At 48.6% G+C, this 17,503-nt stretch overlaps 1 protein-coding gene across 1 annotated transcript; it reads right to left on the reverse strand.

Annotated features, from left to right (window-relative positions):
* Window positions 1-9,259: 9,259 nt before the first annotated feature.
* On the reverse strand, window positions 9,260-11,956 carry LOC132316883 (uncharacterized protein C12orf50 homolog; the record flags this gene model as incomplete). The annotated part of the gene is made up of 3 exons (XM_059816064.1): window positions 11,903-11,956; window positions 11,156-11,279; window positions 9,260-9,414 (listed from the first exon to the last, which is right to left on the reverse strand). Coding segments are annotated over exons 1-3 (333 nt in total), but the record flags the coding sequence as incomplete, so codon positions are not given.
* Window positions 11,957-17,503: the final 5,547 nt, after the last annotated feature.

Here is a 17,503-nt window from a genome sequence, read left to right on the forward strand (position 1 = left end):
TTTCACCTCTCGTGCTTCTCCTCCACTCTCCTAATACTGGCAGAACATACACATGAAAACGTTAGAGCTGTCAACACTGAGGCAAATCGTAATCTTATCCTGAAAGCAGTAGTTTTCTTTCAAAAACTGGACCTTCAGAACCTTAGCTCTGCTGCTTTTTTCAAACAAAACCCCAACGGGCAGCGAAATATGCTTGGACGAAGGAGGCGGTACCTTCTCCAGGCTTGCTGAACCGACGAAGGCAGTTGCTAGCCGGTATAGAATGTTACAGTTCCACGGTGGTACCTTCTCCAGGCTTGCTGAACCGACAAAGGCAGTTGCTAGCCGGTATAGAATGTTACAGTTCCACGGTTGCCAACCGCTCCTCCAGCTCGTGACATCAGCATGATGGCGCTCTGTGGCCTGTCCAGCTTGAACATCTTCCTTTACCTCCATTGCTTCAGCGTAAAGTAGGGGAAATCGGACCGTTGCAAAGAGTCTCCCATTCCGGTGTTTCCTTAACGTAAAACGGAACAAACCCGTTTGGCGGGGCTTAAATAATACCCAACTTCTTGCCGTAGGAACTGCGGTCTTAGAAACAGATCTTTGACACCACAAAGACAAACCTTATTCTCTGACTATTTTTTAACCACCATCCCTGTGCCCAGTGTTTTTCTGACTCTACCTCTTTGTTTGGATGGAGAAACTTGCTGCTTCCTGTTAGTACACTGTTAGCTGTTAACTGCTTACAGTGTTGGGGTTCATTGCTTTTTCTGGCTTCCATGACGCCACGGCCACAGCTCAAGCAGAAAGAACAGCGTACGCTTGTGTCCCTAATTAACGCCTCTGTTCTCATTCAGGTCCTAGGCTGCCTCGGAACACAAAGTATCGAGGGGGGGGAAATGAAGTTTCAGTCCTGGAAAATGGTGAGGCATACTGGTATCGCCAGGACATGGGGTCAGATTTACAACACTGAGTGACATCAGTGACTTGGAGACGAACACTTCAGGTGCCAGTGACTCCGTGGGCACAAATGGTAGAAGGCTGGCTCAGCAGTGGTTACACCCAAGCCGGGGGAGAAGTACGAAGACACTGAAACGACTGGAAGTCGTCTGGTCTCTCTAGGAGCCTACCAATTTGCTTGTAACTCGGGTATCAGCGGATGGCCCGAAGACTAACCGGAAAGGAAAATACCGCATGCCTGACCACTGGGACTTTGCCACTGGAATAAAGTGATTTCTACAGGAATGACCTCACCTAAGTACAGAAGGAAACTGCTCACTGGCAGCAAGGTGGGCAGTACTGGCGAGAGCTGTGAACAGAGAAGCGATGGGAAAAGGCTCCCACAGTTCTGCAAGCCCTACAACTGACTGGGGCACACAGGGGAAGGGAAGTTCAGAGAAGCAGACGAGGGCCGTGAGTAATGAACTCTCAGTGGGCAGGAGCCGCCTTTGGAAGAAAGTGTTACCCACGGGGGACTCATGCTGGAGCAGTTCGTGAAGAACTGCAGCCCGTGGGAAGGACCCACGCTGGAGAAGTTCGTGGAGCACTGTCTCCCGTGGGAGGGACCCCAGGCCGGAGCCGGGGAAGAGTGTGAGGAGGAAGGAGCGGCAGAGACAAGGTGTGATGAACTGAGCGCAACCCCCATTCCCCGTCCCCCTGCGCCGCTCGGCGGGGGGGAGGCAGAGGAAAATCAGGAGTGAAGCTGAGCCCGGGAAGAAGAGAGGGGTGGGGGGAAGGTGTTCCGAGATTTCGTTTTTCTCGCTCATAACCCTACTCGGATGTGCTTGGTAACAGATTCATTTCCCCGAGCCGAGTGTGTTTTGCCGGTGACGGTAACGGGTGCGTGATCTCTCCCTGTCCTTATCTCGACCCAGGAGCCTTTCGTTGTGTTTTCCCGCCCCTGCCCGGCTGAGGAGGGGAGCGATAGAGCGGCCTCGGTGGGCACCTGGCGTCCAGCCAGGGTCAAGGCAGCACACGTTCAAAGGCTGTACAGCGAGGCAGAGAGCCTGGGTAACGGCAGGAGGCAGCTGTCCCGGCGGAGGCAGAATGAGACCCAGCGAGGTCCCCACAGCCTGGGGCCAGGGCATCCATGACCCAGGCCCGGGCGTGCGGCACCCCGGGAAGCAGAAAAGGCAGCCTGAGGAAAGGCTGCCAGGCCAGGGGAACGGCACCGCCAACGGCGAAGGGCCGCCGCCCCGCGGCCGCCTCAGCCCGGCGCCGAGCACAGCCGGGGCGGGGCGGGGCGGGGCGGGACGGCCCTGCCAGGGCGGGGGCCGCCGCTGTGGGAAGCGGAGGTGCCCCAGGCCCGCGGCCGGGCTGGGCGGCGGAGAGCGGCGGAGCCACCGCCCCGCTGAGGGCTGCTGGAGAGAGGCGCCCGCGCCCCGCCCCGCCCCGCCCCGCCCCGCCCCGCCGTCCCCGCCGCCCAGGTGCGTCGCGGCGCTCCTGGCGGGCGGGAGGCGACGGACTCCATTTCCCGACGCGCCCCGCGGCCGCGGGGCGGCGCAGGCGCAGTTCCGGCTCGGCGCTGGGCCGGCGGCGGGAGCCTTGGGCTGGAAGCCGTGTAGTTGATATGCAAAGTCGTCTCTAAGTGCTAAGTTCTTCTAGATTTCACTCTCTAAAATACATGAAGTATGGTTTAAGTGAACATGCCAATCGAGGAACTGTTCCAGTTTTAAAGTTTCCTATCCGTAAAGCTTCCTTGCACACTAGAACTTGTATAATAAAGGGCGTCTGATTTCCGTGGGGAGGATTAAAAGAAGCATGGAGGTTGGGAGGAAACGAGAAGACTGTGGTTCGTTGCACCACTGCGGCTCTTGCCTCTACCTGAAATTGTAAGGAAACTTTGTATTAAACTAGGCGAGACTCTACAGCTAGATTTTTACATTCATCCGCAGTAGTTAATTGAGGACTTTAAATAGTGTCTTTGGATATAAAATTTCCCTGGTGGCAAATGAGAATTCGTACCTTTCCTTTTATGTAGTTGATTCTGCTGGTTTTATCCCTCTGGAAACTCCAGGGCCACCCTATCCGTGGGCCAGGCTGGATGGACAACCCAACAAGCAGGCTGCAAAAAGGTTTAAACGATTCTAGTATCTCAGGACTTACTTTCACGTCGTGTTAGTTTAAAGCAGCGGGGGGGGTCTGTCATGCAGCGAGTGTGTGAAAGCACAGAAATGCAATCTTTAGGGCCTCGCTGCATGAAGTGTTGAATATCCTCAGTAGCCTTTGACTCCGCTCTGGGGCCCTAATGACAGAGACAACCAGGCAGAAGGGGATGAAGTAGTCTAACAGGGGATGCACCTGTGATCTGGAAAACAGGCATGTATTTTTATTACTTTCGTGGACCTTGGTGCCTTTGAAGCTGTGGAAGGGAGCGGTAAGGTCTCCCCTCAGCCTCCTTTTCTCCAGGCTAAAGAACCCCCGTTCCCTGAGCCCCAGCACGGCACAGCACAGCCTGCGCCTGCACAGGCTCGCTGTGTTGTGGATCGGTCACTCCTCCATGCACAGGGCGCTGCCGGTTATGGGGTCGGGGGTGGGAATGGGAGAGAGGAAGATGCTTTGTTGATCTGAGGTGCAGAGTTTTCTGCAAATAACTTCAAAGTTGAACGATGAGTTCAAAAAAGGCATACTTCATGCTTGTCAAGCCAACGTAGTCAAAGCTCACAGAATCACAGAATGATAGGGGTTGGGAGGGACCTCTGGAGATCATCTAGTCCAACCCCCCTGCCAGGGCAGGTTCACAGGTTCATTCCAGATTGCACAGGAATGCGTCCAGGCGAGTTCTGAATATCTCCAGAGAAGGAGACTCCACAACCTCTCTGGGCAGCTTGTGCCAGTGCTCTGCCACCCTCAAAGTAAAGAAGTGCCTCCTCATGTTTAGATGGAACTTCCTGTGATGAAGTTTGTGCCCGTTACCTCTCGTCCTGTCGCTGGGCACCACGGAAAAAAGACTGGCCCCATCCTCCTGGCACCCACCCCTTAAGTATTTATCAGCATTAATAAGATCCCCCCTCAGTCTTCTCTTCTCCAGACTAAAAAGACCCAAGTCCCTCAGCCTTTCCTCATAAGAAAGATGTTCCAGTCCCCTAATCATCTTCGCAGCCCTTTGCTGTACCCTCCCCAGCAGTTCCTGTCCTTCTTGAACTGGGGAGCCCAGAACTGGACACAGTACTCCAGGTGCGGCCTCACCAGGGCAGGGCAGAGCAGAGTGGGAGGATAACCTCCTTCGGCCTGCTAGCCACACTCTTCTTGATGCACCCCAGGATGCCGTTGGCCTTCTTGGCCACAAGGGCACATTGCTGGCTCATGGTCATCCTGTTGTCCCCCAGGACTCCCAGGTCCCTTTCCACAGAGCTGCTCTCCAGCAGGTCAGCCCCTGACCTGAACTGATGACAGTCCTCTTACAAGCAAGGGAAATAATGTCTCTAAAATATAATAATACATCTTTGTTTTTATTAGCTACGTTTATTGTACCTTTATAATATACAAACAACTATTTTTAAACACAAATTTCCATACAAACAACTACTTTTAAACACAAATTTCCATACAAGCAACTACTTTTAAACACAAATTTACATTTTGGTCAGTTTCTAAACGTTAACAGTGTTCTTCCTCCCTCTTACTCGCTTCATCTCTTTCTCCTCTCTACGTAACCTTCTCCTTTTCTCCTCACTTCCATGTCTTCTCGGCTCTGTTGTCAAAATAGATGTACAGAACATTTTGTGCATAATTTATCAGAGTAAAACTCTGTGCTCTTTCAGAAACATTTTAAGAGACACAAGATGGAGGTTCTAATCTCTGCTTTCAAGTCAGCTGTAAAATGTATTAATGGTCCTAAGGGCATCGTGTGCATGTTTCGTAGCCTGAGTCCCCTTACGAATTTGGACCTCGGCTGATCATCGTTCAGCTGTTGCAGATGCTTCCCGAGCAAGCAAGCAGAGAGAGAAATAGATCACACTCCTGTAGTCTCTACTGTGCTTTGTCCAGTGCCACAAGCCAAAACACGCTTCTTGTAGCTCCTCACTTTAAAGGCAGGTACAGAGTTTGCTTTCATAGCGGTAATACTGTGACAAATTAGATAGTCAGACGGGCAAAATTACATGTCCGCAAACAAACAAAACCATTAACTGCTCTTTCAGACTACTCGGCGTTGCTTAGAATCTTGCGGGTTTTGGTTGGGCAAGTTTTCAGAGCCATTTCACGTTTTCTAGGTGGGGAGAGACATGTCACTTTTACTGACAAGACGGAATCGTAAAAATTTCTATCAAACTGTTACCTGAATGGTTGTTTGAAACTTAGAGAACGTTTTTGCTCGTGGATTTCTTTTCCTCCAAGTTGGTGCATTGTAAGATCCTGAAGTATATTTGTCTATAGAAAAAACATATACATTGTTTCTTAATATCAGGGGCAGTTTGAGGGAAGACTCCCTTAGCCTGATAACGTGAATTAAGTATCGCGTTAGCTGAAGTATCAATGAATGGACCAGGTGACTCACGCATCACCTCGGAAATACAAGTTAGGGTTAAATACAGACTCCCTCTCTGGCACTTTAAACATCATTTGTAACCTTGCAGCGTTTCCGTCAGGCTCGCAGGATCTTCCAATGAGGCGATTCTGCCACGGACATCCTTGCCTTGAACAAAGTGAATGTTCCTGTGTTGAAAATCTTCCCAAAGGCATGAATTGCTTTTAGATTAAACGAACCCATAGTCCAATCTCTTGTTCTATCTCTGCTTGTGAAAGCACTAGATGCAAGGCAGTATGGTGTTTTTGTGCTAGGCAGTTGATTTTGCATTAGAGTATGCTGCCTAATGACTAACCATTTTCTGTAAAATCTGGTTCAAAGTCATTATTATTAACACTCTGGCTTTCTGTTAATTCCAGCTTAATTCCATTAATTCACATTCTTAATTCCACAAGAAGCCTAACATCTTCAGTTTATACACAAGATGTAAGAATTACCGTAGTTTTCCCTTTGGGTCCAAACTCTTCTGTTTGTGTCAAGCTGATTCTTTTGTTTGGAGCATTTCCCACCATATCGCTCAGGTTCTGCTGAAAAGAAAGGTAGTGAAAATGGTAAAGGTCGTTCTTCTGAAAATTAGGAAATATATAATAATTAAGTCCCTTTCACATTGGAATACTTGGATGCAATTGGTCCTTTTTCCCAAGGTAGTGCCTCGTGTCTTTTCCCTTCAACAAATGTGTTCCTCTGCGCCACAGAGCAGTCACCTCCTACAGGAAAGGAGCCTCACAAAGTTACCTGTACTCAAGAGCACCCTGAGAAATGTGAACAGTGCACAGAGCCTGCTCTTCTTATAATTACATTAAGTTTTTAACTGAAATGAATACAAAAATGCAAAGAATACAGTGAAACCAAACAGCTGATTCATTAAGGCTCACAAAAAATTAGAGACACAGTCCATTTAAAAAGCTTTAAATACAGAGGGGTATGAACGGAGGTTCAATTATGGAATTGTTTCTCAGTGGTAACTGTTTCTTACTGAGAGTAAAGAACACCTACAAGAAAGATACATTTTGTGCATAAAGGTGGGAGGAAAAGAAGTAGCATGTGAGATACATTTGTACTGTGCAATGCAGTTCTGGAGCTAGAAGATGCGTGCCGGTTTGCTCAAAGCTAGAGCAAGCATCCCTAACGTGGTACTGCATTATTTTGCATTGACAAACCAAGGGGAAAAAAGACGACTACAACAATTACGGCTGTTTTTACCACTAATAAATGTTTATGAAGAAAAAGGATTAAATACCACTAAGTATTAAGTACATGCAAGGAGAACGGGGCATTCTTCCACCTTGATGACATGATTCTATACTGAACTCAATGGGGCAAAACACTGTGTCTTCTTTAAGATCAAGCGAGTGTGTGCAGAGGGGTCAGCTCCCTTACACAAGATGCAGGACTGCAGCTTTAATATTTCTCTGTATGATAACTGAAAAATACAAAGCCTTTTCATCTGAACTAGGGATAGTCTCACAAACATAACGGTTCTGAAAGCATTTTAACTTGTACGCATTTCTACGCTTGCGTTTTTGCATCATCCTACTCAAATCTGTTTTACATAATTATCAAGATTTTATCCCTAAGATTTACACAAAATAAGCAACAGTATTGTTTTTTTAGTAAAAGTAGCAGGTCATATTTCTGCTTGGCAGTTTTTGATGACTGATCTACTGACTACTCTGGTGTCTTGTTATAGTAAGAACCTAACTCTCTGCTAAAATGGAATTACGTTATTACTTATTCACTAAAAAAACTACTACAGATTTTTTTCAGTCATGCCACTTGGCCAGGAATGAAGGAGAAGCATAATAAGGGAGGTAAATATTTATTAATTTGTATTTCTTTCACCTTAATTATGTTGGATAAAGCCCAACATTCGAAACAAAATGGAACTCTCTCGTTCTTACCTTTCAGAAGACACTTAAAGGGGGTATTTATTTACTCTAAATTTAGTTCTAGAAAAGTTTGATGTGTCGCTACATTTCGTCATCTGGACACCCAAGAGAGCCAGCAGAGAGCGTGGAGCACCTCTGGGGAAGTGACTCATCTCGCCTTTCGCTGGCGCTATCTTATGATGCAGTAAACAGCCCCATAGGAGTGCCTGTCTCAGTAAACAGCCCCATAAGAGTGCCTGTCTTTCTCCATTGACAACAGAGAGCCCAGATGAGAGACTTAAACTACATTCCTGACCTTAGGATGGTTAAAATTAGACTACATAAATCTGGACCGTGAAGTAAAATTATACGAAAGACCTATGTTGTGTATCTCAGGCAAGTATACATAGGGTTAATAGCCCATTTCTACCTTTTCCATCTACAATCGATGCAGGTAGTCACCACGTGTGTGACACTACGTGTATCTATATCTATATATAGATGGGGAAAAATTAATGAAGTATTTTTACACTCTTTATAACATGCTCTCTTCTGTTGTCACTAAAGTAAGAAAGGGGGAGGAGGGGCAAACTGTGTAATAGTTTCTCCCTGTAACAGTAAGTTTAAAAGCGGTAAACGTTGTCCAAGATGAAAAGTACTTGCCTTTCTGCAAGTCTCGCTCGGTAGCTTCCAAGGGTGATAGCTCATTTTCCCGAGGTGAAGACACAGTTCTTCTTGATTGGTGTTTGTGAGGGTACCGAATCCTGTAATACTCTCCTAAACATTCACGAGGAGGGGAAAAAAAAAAAAAAAACAACGTTTACTATAGTGGCATCATTGCTGTTGAGGGAGGAGTGACTAATTTCATATTTACCAGATGTATAGCATATTTCCTTTATTGCTCTTTCCTCTTGAATGTCTTCAGCAGTCTTAGGCACCCGATTAGAAACATCTGTAGGAAATATTTTTAAAAGATTTTACTAGATAGCTATACAAAGACCTGCAACAATTCTTAATAATCAAAGACCATAGTGAATTTCATTTCGGTCATGATTTGGCTTTTTCTGACTGCAACCTCTGCTTCTGGACAGAAAAGTGATTCCTTAACAGTAGGTGTTTCCAAGTGCAATAAGAATTGCAGTTACAAGACATATTAAGAAGCAAATGCTTGTGGATTTAACATGATTCAGAAACATCTTCAGGACTCATTTTCAAAATAAGCCATCATTTACACCCAAAAGGAAATATTCTGATTAAACCTGTCATCAGGGAGTGCTTGTGACGAAACCTCTGCCCAACGTTACTATCCTGTAATGTCTGCCGGCAGAGCTGGCATTACATCACTTTTTATATTGTTTAAATTAATGTGGCTTACTCAGCCTAAAACCGAGTTAGAAGCCACGAACAGGCAGCCCTGCCCGCCAACCTGGAGGGCAGGGGGATGGTGCAAAGCAGCTTGGGGCTGCCTGAAAACTAGCGCGGTAATTTGCGGAGTGAACGCGTGAGAGTAGGCCGTTCTCTCACTTTCCCTCGCTGGGAACGGGCAATTGGTTCCTTCCCTAGGAATCTCTCATCTCAAGGGAGATACAGTCACAGCTTAGAAGTACCTCCTAAACTTGTAAACTTGTAGTTTCATCCCCAAATTTTGAGAAATTTTGAAGGGTCTGTGGTGTCCATCTGAATTGTGGATCACATTTTAAACTCTATTAAATGAAAAAGAGCTATGTGAATTAGCTGGAAACTATTTCAAAAACTTGTCAACAACTCGCTTCTAAAAATGTAATGGTTATTATAATAAATCGGTTGCGAAGTACATTGCAAGAGTCGAAAAAACCCATTCTAGTTCCTTGTAAAAGGAAGAAAAAAACTGTTTACAGTTCTCTTCCTCTTCATCGTCCTCTTCATCCTCTTCGCTGTTGACATTTATAATCAGTGGAGGGTGAATTGGTGGTAAAATATTCTGTCGCTTTCTGAGTGATTCTCGACGAAGGGTTGGATGTAGAATCCCTTCTTGGACACCCTCTTGCAATGGGACATCTGCAGAAAAGAACATCAAATTTATTTTTTTTAAGGAGGGAACTAGAACATGAAATCCAGGTTCAGACCAGCAGGTATGGCTTTGAAATCATTATGGCGTTGAAGGAATCATTAAATAGACTGATTGTGCCTTTTAGGCAACATCTTCTGCGGAGGCTGGCAAACGAGCATCTTCCAACTACAGAAAGTATGAGAAAACAGAGAGATACTTACAACATAGGGAAACGTGTGATTAGTAATACCTGGGCTGAAGTGAGTAAATGAGTTTAGGACCCCACCTGTGAAAATATTTTAAACATGCTGAATAATAGGCAGGCCTGTATCACTCCCCATGGCATCGATTTTGAAGAATTTAGCAGTGCTAAGCACAGGATTACCCATTTTTAGCTTGTAGACATTTTTCTCTATCAACATTTTCTGAATCACAGCTCTCTTTACAAGTACAGTACAAACTGTAGATTTTGAGAAAGAAGATGAAGTTCCTGAAAATCATTTACGCTTAATTAGAAGGAAATCAGCAAAGATATTCTTTTCCTTAGGAACTTATATCTACCCACGACGTTTGCAGCAAAACTATTTCAGTACGGGGGTAGCATTTTCTGAGAGCCGGGAAATGCAACGGACTGAAAATTAAAATGATGAAAAATGGTGAGTCTATCTGTATTGTTCAAGCTGACCAATTTGCAACTCTAGGTACAATCAGGATTCTGTGCGTTATATTGAAAATACTGAGGTTGGATATGTTTCCCAGCTTTAAAGAAAGAAGATGAAGCATGGGCATTTTCTCTTATTCCGGTTGTTGTTATGCTTGTGAATTTGTACATATTGCAGTAACAAGGAAGAGGGTTGGGTCCATTTTCTCGTTCTGATTGTTGGACGCTGCTCTTTCTTACACAGGATGCCCTTGTCCATAGTGCCTCTTGGGCGGCGTCTCTGACTCACACCACACCCAAAAGCGTGCCTACGTGGTGTGTACGACAGCACTAGCTGCCAGGGGCCGGTGCTGTGGATGTGGGAACTGTACTAAAAGCGGTATGGGCACTCATAGAAACAGCACTCAAGTTCTTGCCTTGGTCCTGGGTGGCTAGTTAGGCTCAACATGCCCAGATATGAGAGGCTGCCTTTTCCGGGGGGAATTTCCGGAACACGAGGTGTTTGCTTCTGACGCGAGGGCTTGCTGGACTTCTCTTACGACACCTGTCCACAGCTCTGGAGATAAGGCCCGTGAATCGGATGATATCTAGACAAGGGGTGTCTCACCCATGTAACATGTTGTGCTCTATCAACAGATACGGCTACTAGGGGCCCTACCAACCTCCTCCCCCCACCGCACACACTACTTTTCCTTTCTCTTAAATGATTTCCTGCCTACTAACCATTTTCACTACTAGAGAGATTTACTCTAGCAAATCCCCAAGTAAAGCAACGTTTTCACTCCATGGATCTGAGGAACCTAAACTGCCGTTTGTGACTTCATCTCTCATGTCACTCATAGGTAGGGAGATCCGTAACGTGACAGCTAAGCAAATCCATACGGCGACCCTAGACAATTGCCAATGCAATTCCTTTCTTGGCCTCGAACTTGCTGGGATAGCAAATCAGACCTGATGATTGATTTGCCGTGGTACATTTCTTGACCTTAATATATATTACGTCAGCACTGGAAGTAAGCCCTGGAGGGGCATTTTCGTGTCTTTACTTACTCTAACGAACAAATTGTTGAGAAAATACTTTTACTCACTGTTACTAGGTGGCAAAAAAAGTCCATTTATATTACGAGGCTTGCTATGATGGAAGGCGCAATTGATCCTCGCACAGCCTGAGGGTTGTGTTTCCCAGAAGCAGGAGATGTTGCGGTACTTCTGCTGCAGGAGAAGACAGTTCTCAGACAGTGTAAATATCACCATGAAAATGGACTAAATGGATTAATACACGGTGCACTGCAGTGAGCAGAGGACTAAGATTTTGTGGGACCACGCTCTGATATTTTAGAACGTTTGAGGTTATCTTTACCCTGAACAGATACACTCAGGTTTATATCCTGGATGTGAACGACATCCCAGCTGAGAGCTGTAAATGCCAGGTTGCCGGTTATTTCTCAGTGAGTTTCCCCCAATGCTGGAACGGATGCAATAACGAAGAGCCCTACAGCCAGCCCTGGATTTTCACCAGGTGGAATATAATTACTTCTTTGAAGAACAAACCCATTTTGGAGGACGTTGTTTTAAATAACTGATTTTGCGCCATCTTTAACGTATGTGTTCCCTGAGTGCCTGAGCCTGAGTTCACCGGAGAAATTGTCCATAGTTTAGATGATCATTAGCTCTTCACACGACTTCCGACCATCAGAGCCTTGATCTACAGATGCTGCCATGACCCAGGCAGAGTGGCATATCAGCTTCTAAGTTTACATAACAAGCCTCCCTTTCAACACGGATATATCAAGAAAATCAAGGATACAAACCACTCTAAAATCTACAGCAGTTACCTGTGCGTAGGGGGCATGGAAATGGAAATAGCGGTCGTTCCCAACTGCGGCCATTTTCACCTCTCGTGCTTCTCCTCCACTCTCCTAATACTGGCAGAACATACACATGAAAACGTTAGAGCTGTCAACACTGAGGCAAATCGTAATCTTATCCTGAAAGCAGTAGCTTTCTTTCAAAAACTGGACCTTCAGAACCTTAGCTCTGCTGCTTTTTTCAAACAAAACCCCAACGGGCAGCGAAATACACTTGGACGAAGGAGGTGGTACCTTCTCCAGGCTTGCTGAACCGACGAAGGCAGTTGCTAGCCGGTATAGAATGTTACAGTTCCACGGTGGTACCTTCTCCAGGCTTGCTGAACCGACAAAGGCAGTTGCTAGCCGGTATAGAATGTTACAGTTCCACGGTTGCCAACCGCTCCTCCAGCTCGTGACATCAGCATGATGGCGCTCTGTGGCCTGTCCAGCTTGAACATCTTCCTTTACCTCCATTGCTTCAGCGTAAAGTAGGGGAAATCGGACCGTTGCAAAGAGTCTCCCATTCCGGTGTTTCCTTAACGTAAAACGGAACAAACCCGTTTGGCAGGGCTTAAATAATACCCAACTTCTTGCCGTAGGAACTGCGGTCTTAGAAACAGATCTTTGACACCACAAAGACAAACCTTATTCTCTGACTATTTTTTAACCACCATCCCTGTGCCCAGTGTTTTTCTGACTCTACCTCTTTCTTTGGATGGAGAAACTTGCTGCTTCCTGTTAGTACACTGTTAGCTGTTAACTGCTTACAGTGTTGGGGTTCATTGCTTTTTCTGGCTTCCATGACGTCCACGGCCACAGCTCAAGCAGAAAGAACAGCGTACGCTTGTGTCCCTAATTAACGCCTCTGTTCTCATTCAGGTCCGAGGCTGCCTCGGAACACAAAGTATCGAGGGGGGGGAAATGAAGTTTCAGTCCTGGAAAATGGTGAGGCATACTGGTATCGCCAGGACATGGGGTCAGATTTACAACACTGAGTGACATCAGTGACTTGGAGACGAACACTTCAGGTGCCAGTGACTCCGTGGGCACAAATGGTAGAAGGCTGGCTCAGCGGTGGTTACACCCAAGCCGGGGGAGAAGTACGAAGACACTGAAACGACTGGAAGTCGTCTGGTCTCTCTAGGAGCCTACCAATTTGCTTGTAACTCGGGTATCAGCGGATGGCCCGAAGACTAACCGGAAAGGAAAATACCGCATGCCTGACCACTGGGACTTTGCCACTGGAATAAAGTGATTTCTACAGGAATGACCTCACCTAAGTACAGAACGAAACTGCTCACTGGCAGCAAGGTGGGCAGTACTGGCGAGAGCTGTGAACAGAGAAGCGATGGGAAAAGGCTCCCACAGTTCTGCAAGCCCTACAACTGACTGGGGCACACAGGGGAAGGGAAGTTCAGAGAAGCAGACGAGGGCCGTGAGTAATGAACTCTCAGTGGGCAGGAGCAGCCTTTGGAAGAAAGTGTTACCACTGCCAAGAGCTACCCAAACAGGGGCGCTCTGTAGCTGTATAGCTGTGCCTAAATGAGGCACAGAAGCAGCTACGGCCAGGAGGAATTAATTCTGTACTGGGTTTGCGTGGCCAGGAGGAATTAATTCTGTACTGGGTTTGCGTGGCCGGGTTTTGGTAGCGGGGGGGGGGCTGGAGGGGCGGCCTCTGTGAGAAGCTGCTGGAGAGCTTCTATCCCATGTCCGATAGAGCCAATGCCAGCCGGCTCCAAGGCGGACCCGCCGCCGGCCAAGGCTGAGCCCCTCAGCGACGGTGGTAGTGCCTCTGCGATAACATGTTTAAGAAGGGGGAGAAACTGCTGGGCAACAGCAGCCGGAGAGGGGAGCGAGAATATGTGAGAGGAACAGCTCTGCAGACGCCAAGCTCAGTGAAGGAGGAGGGGGAGGAGGTGCTCCAGCGCCGCAGCAGAGATTCCCCTGCAGCCCGTGATGAAGACCATGGTGAGGCAGGCTGTCCCCCCGCAGCCCATGGAGGTCCACGGTGGAGCAGGTATCCACCTGCAGCCCGTGGAGGACCCCACGCCAGAGCAGGTGGATGCCCGAAGGAGGCTGCGACCCCGTGGGAAGCCCGTGCTGGAGCAGGCTCCCGGCAGGACCTGCGGCCCCGTGGAGAGAGGAGCCCACGCTGGAGCAGGTTTGCTGGCAGGACTTGTGACCCCACGGGGGACTCATGCTGGAGCAGTTCGTGAAGAACTGCAGCCCGTGGGAAGGACCCACGCTGGAGAAGTTCGTGGAGCACTGTCTCCCGTGGGAGGGACCCCAGGCCGGAGCCGGGGAAGAGTGTGAGGAGGAAGGAGCGGCAGAGACAAGGTGTGATGAACTGAGCGCAACCCCCATTCCCCGTCCCCCTGCGCCGCTCGGCGGGGGGGAGGCAGAGGAAAATCAGGAGTGAAGCTGAGCCCGGGAAGAAGAGAGGGGTGGGGGGAAGGTGTTCCGAGATTTCGTTTTTCTCGCTCATAACCCTACTCGGATGTGCTTGGTAACAGATTCATTTCCCCGAGCCGAGTGTGTTTTGCCGGTGACGGTAACGGGTGCGTGATCTCTCCCTGTCCTTATCTCGACCCAGGAGCCTTTCGTTGTGTTTTCCCGCCCCTGCCCGGCTGAGGAGGGGAGCGATAGAGCGGCCTCGGTGGGCACCTGGCGTCCAGCCAGGGTCAAGGCAGCACACGTTCAAAGGCTGTACAGCGAGGCAGAGAGCCTGGGTAACGGCAGGAGGCAGCTGTCCCGGCGGAGGCAGAATGAGACCCAGCGAGGTCCCCACAGCCTGGGGCCAGGGCATCCATGCCCCAGGCCCGGGCGTGCGGCACCCCGGGAAGCAGAAAAGGCAGCCTGAGGAAAGGCTGCCAGGCCAGGGGAACGGCACCGCCAACGGCGAAGGGCCGCCGCCCCGCGGCCGCCTCAGCCCGGCGCCGAGCACAGCCGGGGCGGGGCGGGGCGGCCCTGCCAGGGCGGGGGCCGCCGCTGTGGGAAGCGGAGGTGCCCCAGGCCCGCGGCCGGGCTGGGCGGCGGAGAGCGGCGGAGCCACCGCCCCGCTGAGGGCTGCTGGAGAGAGGCGCCCGCGCCCCGCCCCGCCCCGCCCCGCCCCGCCCCGCCGTCCCCGCCGCCCAGGTGCGTCGCGGCGCTCCTGGCGGGCGGGAGGCGACGGACTCCATTTCCCGACGCGCCCCGCGGCCGCGGGGCGGCGCAGGCGCAGTTCCGGCTCGGCGCTGGGCCGGCGGCGGGAGCCTTGGGCTGGAAGCCGTGTAGTTGATATGCAAAGTCGTCTCTAAGTGCTAAGTTCTTCTAGATTTCACTCTCTAAAATACATGAAGTATGGTTTAAGTGAACATGCCAATCGAGGAACTGTTCCAGTTTTAAAGTTTCCTATCCGTAAAGCTTCCTTGCACACTAGAACTTGTATAATAAAGGGCGTCTGATTTCCGTGGGGAGGATTAAAAGAAGCATGGAGGTTGGGAGGAAACGAGAAGACTGTGGTTCGTTGCACCACTGCGGCTCTTGCCTCTACCTGAAATTGTAAGGAAACTTTGTATTAAACTAGGCGAGACTCTACAGCTAGATTTTTACATTCATCCGCAGTAGTTAATTGAGGACTTTAAATAGTGTCTTTGGATATAAAATTTCCCTGGTGGCAAATGAGAATTCGTACCTTTCCTTTTATGTAGTTGATTCTGCTGGTTTTATCCCTCTGGAAACTCCAGGGCCACCCTATCCGTGGGCCAGGCTGGATGGACAACCCAACAAGCAGGCTGCAAAAAGGTTTAAACGATTCTAGTATCTCAGGACTTACTTTCACGTCGTGTTAGTTTAAAGCAGCGGGGGGGGTCTGTCATGCAGCGAGTGTGTGAAAGCACAGAAATGCAATCTTTAGGGCCTCGCTGCATGAAGTGTTGAATATCCTCAGTAGCCTTTGACTCCGCTCTGGGGCCCTAATGACAGAGACAACCAGGCAGAAGGGGATGAAGTAGTCTAACAGGGGATGCACCTGTGATCTGGAAAACAGGCATGTATTTTTATTACTTTCGTGGACCTTGGTGCCTTTGAAGCTGTGGAAGGGAGCGGTAAGGTCTCCCCTCAGCCTCCTTTTCTCCAGGCTAAAGAACCCCCGTTCCCTGAGCCCCAGCACGGCACAGCACAGCCTGCGCCTGCACAGGCTCGCTGTGTTGTGGATCGGTCACTCCTCCATGCACAGGGCGCTGCCGGTTATGGGGTCGGGGGTGGGAATGGGAGAGAGGAAGATGCTTTGTTGATCTGAGGTGCAGAGTTTTCTGCAAATAACTTCAAAGTTGAACGATGAGTTCAAAAAAGGCATACTTCATGCTTGTCAAGCCAACGTAGTCAAAGCTCACAGAATCACAGAATGATAGGGGTTGGGAGGGACCTCTGGAGATCATCTAGTCCAACCCCCCTGCCAGGGCAGGTTCACAGGTTCATTCCAGATTGCACAGGAATGCGTCCAGGCGAGTTCTGAATATCTCCAGAGAAGGAGACTCCACAACCTCTCTGGGCAGCTTGTGCCAGTGCTCTGCCACCCTCAAAGTAAAGAAGTGCCTCCTCATGTTTAGATGGAACTTCCTGTGATGAAGTTTGTGCCCGTTACCTCTCGTCCTGTCGCTGGGCACCACGGAAAAAAGACTGGCCCCATCCTCCTGGCACCCACCCCTTAAGTATTTATCAGCATTAATAAGATCCCCCCTCAGTCTTCTCTTCTCCAGACTAAAAAGACCCAAGTCCCTCAGCCTTTCCTCATAAGAAAGATGTTCCAGTCCCCTAATCATCTTCGCAGCCCTTTGCTGTACCCTCCCCAGCAGTTCCTGTCCTTCTTGAACTGGGGAGCCCAGAACTGGACACAGTACTCCAGGTGCGGCCTCACCAGGGCAGGGCAGAGCAGAGTGGGAGGATAACCTCCTTCGGCCTGCTAGCCACACTCTTCTTGATGCACCCCAGGATGCCGTTGGCCTTCTTGGCCACAAGGGCACATTGCTGGCTCATGGTCATCCTGTTGTCCCCCAGGACTCCCAGGTCCCTTTCCACAGAGCTGCTCTCCAGCAGGTCAGCCCCTGACCTGAACTGATGACAGTCCTCTTACAAGCAAGGGAAATAATGTCTCTAAAATATAATAATACATCTTTGTTTTTATTAGCTACGTTTATTGTACCTTTATAATATACAAACAACTATTTTTAAACACAAATTTCCATACAAACAACTACTTTTAAACACAAATTTCCATACAAGCAACTACTTTTAAACACAAATTTACATTTTGGTCAGTTTCTAAACGTTAACAGTGTTCTTCCTCCCTCTTACTCGCTTCATCTCTTTCTCCTCTCTACGTAACCTTCTCCTTTTCTCCTCACTTCCATGTCTTCTCGGCTCTGTTGTCAAAATAGATGTACAGAACATTTTGTGCATAATTTATCAGAGTAAAACTCTGTGCTCTTTCAGAAACATTTTAAGAGACACAAGATGGAGGTTCTAATCTCTGCTTTCAAGTCAGCTGTAAAATGTATTAATGGTCCTAAGGGCATCGTGTGCATGTTTCGTAGCCTGAGTCCCCTT

The sequence above is a fragment of the Gavia stellata genome, chromosome 4, assembly GCF_030936135.1.
Source record: "Gavia stellata isolate bGavSte3 chromosome 4, bGavSte3.hap2, whole genome shotgun sequence".
NCBI classification, from domain to species: domain Eukaryota; kingdom Metazoa; phylum Chordata; class Aves; order Gaviiformes; family Gaviidae; genus Gavia; species Gavia stellata.